This window comes from Glycine max, chromosome 17 (genome assembly GCF_000004515.6).
Source record: "Glycine max cultivar Williams 82 chromosome 17, Glycine_max_v4.0, whole genome shotgun sequence".
Lineage (NCBI taxonomy): Eukaryota > Viridiplantae > Streptophyta > Magnoliopsida > Fabales > Fabaceae > Glycine > Glycine max.
In genome coordinates this window covers 29,843,288-29,852,177 of record NC_038253.2, presented here as the reverse complement: position 1 = coordinate 29,852,177, position 8,890 = coordinate 29,843,288, and the positions used below count along the sequence as shown (strand labels likewise).

At 32.0% G+C, this 8,890-nt stretch overlaps 1 protein-coding gene and 1 long non-coding RNA gene across 2 annotated transcripts; one reads left to right on the top strand and one right to left on the bottom strand.

Annotated features, from left to right (window-relative positions):
- The first annotated feature begins 1,992 nt into the window (after positions 1-1,992).
- Positions 1,993-4,618, top strand: LOC121173809 (uncharacterized). Its single transcript, XR_005889262.1, has 2 exons — positions 1,993-3,137; positions 3,879-4,618. It is a non-coding gene; the product is annotated as an uncharacterized lncRNA (long non-coding RNA).
- Positions 4,619-5,654: 1,036 nt separating this feature from the next.
- On the bottom strand, positions 5,655-6,965 carry LOC102669309 (uncharacterized). Its single transcript, XM_014769479.3, has 2 exons — positions 6,872-6,965; positions 5,655-6,710 (listed from the first exon to the last, which is right to left on the bottom strand). Exons 1-2 carry the CDS (start codon positions 6,888-6,890, stop codon positions 6,184-6,186), a joined length of 546 nt encoding a protein of 181 aa, XP_014624965.2. The 5' UTR covers positions 6,891-6,965; the 3' UTR covers positions 5,655-6,183.
- Positions 6,966-8,890: the final 1,925 nt, after the last annotated feature.

Genomic DNA, 8,890 nt, shown 5'->3' with positions numbered 1-8,890 from the left:
AAATGTTTCAAGGACAGTGTGGTACTTACCTTTGATGGAAACTTCACTGATAGGTGAGCTCCAGGGTCACTGTAAACACAAACCCACAAAGGCACAGTGCAACTGAGGTCCAGGGTCAACAACGGTACCATATGAATTAGTAAATGTTGGGTTCAACCATTTTTCTATCATGGAACGAAAATAAATGTTTCAAGGACAGCGTGGTACTTACCTTTGATGGAAACTTCACTGATAGGTGAGCTCCAGGGTCACTGTAAACACAAACCCACAAAGGCACAGTGCAGCTGAGGTCCAGGGTCACTGTAAACACAAAGCCACAAAAAGCATTGAATCCCACAAACTCGAAGACAAACAATTAAGATTCTATTTTAGTTTAAAATTATTAGCAAAAATCAAAAAGCCAGCTTGCAAAGAAAACCATTCAAACAAAGGAAGAAGCAGACGCCACTCGAAGCAAAGCAGGGTGCTCACTCACACTTTACAATGGGGGAAATCACGACACAATTTATGACTAGAAAGCACAGAAAGAAGCAGGTTTGCCCACGTACCTAAATCGTCACATTGACAAACACGAACTCGAATGGGAACTGCAACACGAACAGTGACGAACACGAACTCAAACTCGAACTCCAACACAAACTCGAACTCGAACACCAACTCGAACGGGAACTGGTGTGAACTCCAACTCGAACACGAACAGGAATGGCAGCTTCAGGAGGACAAATAACCTAAGTGATGAGGAAGAAATGGAGAAAGAGTTTTGGTTACTGAACGCGTGGAGGGAAAATGGATTTTTGGGGTTTTAGTACTTATGAAAGGGACAACATCAGTTTTTTAAACAAAACAGATGTTAAGTAGTTCATGTCAACATCGGTGTTTTAAAAAGTCAATGTTAACTTTCTAAAGTTAACATCGGTTTTGCAAAACCCAATGTTAACTAGTGTATGTTAACATCGGTTATTTAAAAGATCGATGTTGACATCGCCACCGCATTTGTGTGAACATCGATTTTTTACAAAACCGATGTTAACAGTTACATGTTAACATCGGTTTTGAATAAAATCGATGTTAATAAATTAATTTTAATTACAAGTATGCCACCGCGCTTTTGTTAACATCGGTTTTTCCGGAAACCGATATTAACCTGGCGATATTAAATGTATATTTTTTTAGTAGTGTTGTCATCAAAATACACGCAACTACTCACATAAGAGAGTGCAGTTTTGCCCAAAGTAAAAGCAAACATAAACGCACCAATAGAAACATTGCTTACGGATGCAAGTAAACAACACAAACAATTAAACATCATTACAACAATAAATAGTAAATAAGAAAAGTTTTACAGCTCGTTAAGTTTAATAACATCAATAGCATAAGGTGTTTCCTCTGATGCTCGCTACTTTATGTTGCAGATTGATAAAGTTCATTGAAGTCATAGCATTTAGGTAACAACACCGTTCATACTCCACCATGTGACTATAAATTAAAAAATTTCCTTAATAAAAAAAATCTGAAACAATTACCATTGATTTTGTGTATATACTTGATCAATTGGAAATAATTTGTCGCCATCTAATTATGATGTGTTCTAAGTTAATAAATAATTTGGATTATTGAAAGAGTTTCTCTTGTAATCAATTGCTACTTAGTTAAGAATCCAGTATGGTCACAAAATGCTACATAATTTAGCTTTTAAACTTTGACAACTTTGACGCTTTGATTGTGAATAATTGTGTACTTGAATGAATATATTCTAGAAAGAAAGTAGAAGTCTGATAACCATGCTCAAACCCCTGTCCCTATTCTATTTTAAATAAATTTAGATTCACCAACCCCTGTCCCTATTCTATTTTAAATAAATTTAGATTCACCTTTGAATTAATTGAATAGGTGTGCCTTTTTTTAGAAGGAATAGGTGTACCCATGTATTTTAAATTAATTTAGATTCACCTTTGAATTAATTTAGATTCATCTAGAAGGAATAGGTGTGTCTGTCATATATATCCATGCTTGTCATATATATGTGGGAACTTTAGGCCATGCTTTATGCACTAAATGTTGATTGTTGTTTCTTCTCTTGGTACTTATTTGAAGTTCAAAATCAAAGCCTCCGAAGAACTCTTTAAAACAAATCAACTTATTGTACCGTATGAATGTAATTGCATATTATTTTGTACTAGCATGTAATTGTTAGTTAAATATTTATTTTAATCTAGAATTTGTACTGAGGGAATTTTTCAAATTATAGGGAGGAAAATAAGCAACAGTATTATATCTTTTTTAAAAAAAGAAATAAACAACACTTTTTAGAATGGTTATCTAAATAAATAGATCTAAAATGACAACGTTTTAGAATGGTTGCGATAAGAATCGTTCAAAAAAGTAATTTTTAGAATGGTTGGAAACTTTTCTAAAAAGTCATGATCTTCTATTACGTGACTTTTTATATCGTTCGTACAATCATTTTTAAAAATTATTTTTAATTATTTTAAAAATCTTTATAAAAGTAAGCTTTAAGATTATTGTTTTTATAAGTAAAATTATGTAAATTGGCTGAGAAATAAAGTTAGAATGCAATGAAAAGGCAAGAATTGAAATGTAAAGTACTTTTAAAAAGAAACCAAATTGAAATGCAAAAAATAAGATAAATTAAAGATTGTAGAATGCAAAGTACATCAATTAGATAAATTCGAGTTTATAGAAGAAATAGAGATTGAAAATAGTTTAGAGTTTGAAGATGAAACTTAGAAGAAAATTGTAAGGGGGCGGTAAGGGTGACTGGTGCCTCAAGACCTTGGGTTTAGCAAAGTAGCCCTCAATTATATCATTACACATGTCCCCCCAAACCTTGAATCTATTAAGGATGAAGAGGTTTTAAGATCATCAAACCTCTTTTCATAAAAAATATTTGTTGTTGGGTTATCGACTATGCATATCCTAATTCTATTATTAAGTGGTTTTATTATGTTTTGGCTATGTGGAGGTCCTTAGTTATTGTGAAGAGCTCACATCTATGATCTAACATTATACCCCAAGATGGCACGTCTTCTCGCTTCATTTTGTAATCAATTTTCTCAAAAGTTGTGTCCAACAACATGTCGGGGTGAATCTCTTCGACAAGCATCGTGACATGTGAGGTCTTAGCCCTCCTCTTTCTCACCTTTCGCAATTCCTCCCTTCTTAATTTCTTAGTCTTGTTCTTCAATTTCTCAAGCTGACAATGAGTAATTATTCCAAGTATGTGCTTTACTACTTGTTCATTTTTTTAATTATGGAGTCTAGTAGAGGTTCTAGGGAGACTGAGAGGTATGCTACAAGGATATGATTTCACCTAAAGTTCATGTTATTAGTTATTCACCATCTAGTTCCTCCTTTTCTGGTGTTGTTTCATCATCCATTATTGATTCTTATGAGGTTAATCCCCTGACCTTTTGGTGACCAAGAGGTTGGTATATGAATCTAGGTTTGCGGACCTGACATATAAAAAGTCTTTTTTAAAAATCTATATAAATATATCAAGTTTTTGAGTTCATCCCGTTAAGCCTGCAGACCTAGAGAGCGTTATCTACGGACGCGTGAACTACTTGTTTAACCCGCTTAAGTCCAATTTGCTAGTATTGTTTATTTGTAATGTTAAAATGTTGATCTTTAATTTAAGTTGTTATTGTTAATTTATTATGTTTAAAATGTTGGTACATTTTAGTGTGATAAATTTTAGCTTAAAAAATGAATTCAATTTTTTTCTCTTTTAATTGTTTACATTTTTCACTTTTAATTTTTTTTTTCAAATTAATATTTGGGTTTGTGGACCGATTTGTTTATCCGTGGACTTCTATGGACCAGTTATGGAACTTAAAAAAGATCCATTTATTTCGCAGACTGAGCTTATTTTAAAACGCAGACTTCACATACCGGGCCAGACTAGTTCATATACCCAACCCTAATGATGTATCGAGGGTCAAGGAGTCAAATGAGGATACCATTTCACACAACCTTGCCCAAGAGAAATTCCCAGCCATTACATTGCTTGGGTACACTTGGGTGAAGGGTGAGGTTAAGGCTTATTTTTCAAAGTTTCAATATAGTATTATACTTAAACCTTCAACTAGTTGATGAAGAACTTGAGTTTCCAAGTTCAATATCAGCTTCTGCATGGGAAATGAAAAGTCATTTGCCATTATGAATTAAGTTTCACTTGAAAAACTAGGTTCTTGAATTAAATAAGAGAAAAGGAGTCACGAAACAATGGTACCAATACCACCATTGAAAAGGTTCCATTTGGCGGCAAAAAGGAAAAGCAATATCTTGAATAGCTTTATGAAAAGTAGTATAAGAGGTGTGGCTTATTAAAAAAAAAAAAAAAAAAAAGAGTATAAGAGCGTGTTTGGAAGACATGATTTGAGTTTAGGATCGGTCAAATATGATTTTTTATGTTGACAAAAATGTTTAGATGTGTGGTGAAAATATGACTCTAAATTATGGATTCAAGTCTCCTTGAAGCATATAGAAGTAGTTTTTGCATCACTTGTAACTTGAGTTATATAATTTGTTCCATGTATACTGCTATTTAATTTTGATATTATCCCGATGAATAGAAAGATAAAACATATTTTTGTAATTATACCCCTAAATCAATTTTGATTGCCTGTAAGTTTTCAAACAATATTGTGAACAAAATTAATTTTCTCATATCTGCTATAAAAAAAAATTCACGTTACTACAGGCTCACATTTGCTTCAACTCAATTCTAAAAAATTACATTGATTTATAATCAATTCTTCAAGCACATACCCAAACATGCAAAAAGCAACCAGAATAAGGAAGGGTTACAATTCCACGCTTCTTCGACTTCCTATTCCGCCTAGAAGAAGAGCCAAGTCTTTCCTTGCGAACGCTCTTTTTTACTTTTTCTTTATCCATCATGTAGGGGTTTCCTGGTTCTATTGTAGTGAATTCAGCTAAATTTCTGTTCATCCCACAAAACCTTCCAAAGATTGCAGGACCATGTGATTTGTCAAACGATTCACCTTCTAACAACTTAGTATTGCGTTCACTAGGATAAAAGTTTTTTCTGTATGAATCAATTTCCATGTCAGTGTTTGAACATTCACCTGGATTAAGGATTCTCTTGTGAATTGGATCATTGCCTCTTGTGACAGTAGAATTCAAATCAATACATATTATTTGATTTGAATGAAGTTCTACCGCATTATCTCCGCCGCAAATCAAATCCTCATTTGTCTTGCTGGAGGTTCCAAGATCAATGTCCCTATTCAGCATCTCTTGGTCAATAGTATCATCAAAACTTGGGATGTTCAGATCAAAATCCCTTTCCTTGGATTTCATATTAAGTGTCTTTGCAATTTCATTTTCCATGTTATCTAGAGACATTCTCAACAGTGTCTCTGCAACTTCATTCTCTACTAATGAGACCCGATTAGGCACATCATTGCCTACTGTCAAAACATTGTTACTTTCAACGTTATCTTGTTTCATATTTTTGGCACTATTGGCCTGATCATCATTTTCCTGCAAGAAGGAAATTTTTAATTGTCTCAACTCTCAAGATTATAGAAAAGAAAACATTTCTGCACGCAATGCAAATTTCTCAAGTAACAACTACATTTTCGTAGGAATTCATTTGAGATTCTAAATAAACTATAGGAGCATGCATAAACTCTATGAAGTCCACCAGATTAATTTAGCTAGTATGAAGATTTAGATCAATCTACAACGTAGTTTAATCTGTAGCTACCTAAATATTGAATATTCGACTCAAGAATTGAAAATGGTTCACAGTATAATTTCAACTAACTATAGTAGTACAAATTTGATAAAATAAGATCTAGTTGATTCTTTCTCAAAATGTTCATAAAACAAAAATTGCTGGCAAGGTCAATAACATCAAATTGAAAATGCAATACTCTTAAAATTAAAAAAACAGAGAAAAATGAAATCATCTTCAAAGGAAGGACTCCAAATGTTGAATATGTTCTAAGATCTTATAAAAGTTAGATATTCGTCGTAGTTAATAGCCAATGTGAAGGGTTTTTTCTTTTCTTTATTTTTTTTTTTTTTGAGTCTTCTACAAATCCTATGATGTATATAAAGTAACAACACTGGTTCAGGTATCCCTTCTACCCTCATTTAATATATATTTATTTTCTGGTTATGTAAGATATGCTAATGAAAAGACTTTGAGACAAAATGATTAATTTTACTATTACTTGCTTCCATAAGAGCTCCTTTTCCAGAAATAGCACTTTTTGAAGGAAATCTTCGCTCTCCAAATGTATTGGTTTCTCCGCTTGGCCTTATAAGCTGATAATTTGGTTCATTATCTTTTTTGAATGTTTCCTCTAGCGAGCACATCACTTTAGGTCTTTTAGAATACTTATGAGTATACTTCTTTGGATGATGATTCTGAACAACATTTTCAACATTATTGTCCATATCCCCTGCGTGATCATTATTATCTCCAGTGACTGGCTCTTGTAGAAACTGTTCAGTTGTGTGTTTAGGCACATTATCCTTTTCAGTAACCATGTTAGCTCCCCCTGTAAGTTTACATGATTTCCTTAATTGTTCCAAGCATTGGCTGTCTTCATATATATGTTTCTCTTTATTAGTAACCTTAGAACAACTCTTAACTTCAGTGCTGAGATTGTTGGTAAGAAGCTCCACGCCAGAAGTTACATTACCTTCAAAACCTGTCTCAAATAAAAAGGAAACTCTTATTTTAATTAAGTTACGAGTTTAGAATTACTAAAACCTAATAATAATAATAATAATAATAATAATAATAATGTAAGCTACTACTACATGACTATTTTATACTTGATTTAGTTCAATGAATTGTTAATTAACATACCTTTTTTATTTCCATGCATTTCTTGTATGAGGCCAGGACACACTTCTGAAGTCAGAGCATTTGATACTTTACTAAGATTATTCTCCAAGTCAGATTCATGGTCTGGAGAAAATAGAGAAGATCAAGCTTCAAATTTATTTTAGGAACTAATTTTAATGAAAAAAGTTAAAGGATCTTTATTAGTCAAACAAAAACAAAAATTTAAGAACTAAAAACTGAATTTATAGTAAACAGTTTAAAGTGATGTTTTTGAAGTTACCTGTTATTCTATCATGTGCAACCTCAACATTATGATTAAATAGTATATAATCACTTTCACCATCATCACTCTGGCCAGTCAAGTCAATGAATTTGCGAATATCAATTTCTTCTCTAGTAGGAATACTATTATCTATTTGAGTTTCTTGATTTCCGTTGCAACATTCTCTCTCGTCATTGTTTTCAATGACATTTAGTTCATTTTCTCCTCGACAATTATTACAACTCCACGAAGGAAATTTTGGCACAATTAATGGAGGAAGTGATGGTTGTGCTTCAAACTCATGTCCTGGAAATGGTGAACATATTTTGAGGTTTTTTTTACGCATTCTAGCCACATAACCCCTGCATTAACAATAAAGAAGTGTTATGATCTTGAACCTAACATAAGAATGTAAATCATATTTTTTTTTTACAAAAATAAAATTATGGCAAATGTTAATCAGTGCCTTTGGAGCATTGATTAAGGAATTAAATAAGAAAAGATTTTTAACGGAATGCGCAAAATTGCACTGAATAACTTTTTTTAATGTTTTTCTCTAACCACAATAAGTACTTTTTTCTTTTAGTTTTTTAACTAATATCCTTAGGACACTAGTTAACAAAACCCTAAAATTATTCACTACATCTCTACAATTACAAACAACTTGTATTTAGAGGATAAAATATGGTCTTTGTTGTTATTCTTAATCAATTTAATGAAATATTTTCACACAGAAACCATTTAGCTAGGCATAAATTTCAATCCTTTGGACTAACCGATAATGTGATTTTCTATGGCAATTTTATAGCATTTTAGCTTATTAATTCATTGGTTGAGGATTTCAAAATGCAAGTAATTTTAAATCTATAAATTCTTCAATAAATAATAAAATAACATTTGAATGCAGTGTGCTCCACCAAAGGTTTAATCTTTTGTTTGGAAATTATTGTTCAATAGAACCCCATCTTTACAAAAATTTTGTAACAGGAACATTTTTGGAAGTTTTACATGTTGTGCGTCATGGATGTGGTTTAGATGAAGAAAGTAGTTCACAAGTCACAACACTTGTTTTCCGAATGCATGATTTTTCAAGTGTATGGTAAAAGTGTTATAGGTGGTAGGGTGTCATTACGACTCTACACAATGATGTCGGTTCTTATTTCTTGCAATTTCGGGGAATAATAATTTGACAGATAAACAATTTAATAAAATGGCAAAGAGTTTGGTTTTTGGTAGTCCAGACGACATCGTGAGCATGAAATGATTGTATCTTTAGATTGAATAATATATATGGACTTGGAAAGCATCCTTGACCTATATTTTGTGAAGGGTGTATAAGTCGGTAGGGATCAATATATATTTGACAATATTGGGGAATATGCTAAATGACTAAATTGTATTCCTTCTTTATTCCAGACACTCCTCTTTTTTTATTAGTAAAAGTTAGTTTTGTTAAAAATGCTTAATTGGATGATTAATAAAATTTCTTTGGTTTATAAATAAAGTAAAAAAGTTGTAGACATCAACAACAATATATAATAAACTAAAAGAAAGAAAAAGTAAATTGGATACATAATTCTCGAGCACTTTCTCAATACCAACAAAGTTATTAAGAAAATAAATAAAAAACATTTAGATCAAGTTATATATTCTAAGAAATTATAGTTTGATCTTTCATGAAATTAAACCATTGAGAATATGGGGGAAAGGCTTACCGTATAGAGAAATGTTTACATGGTGCGTTATCTATACTCTTCTCAATGAAGTAACCATGATCT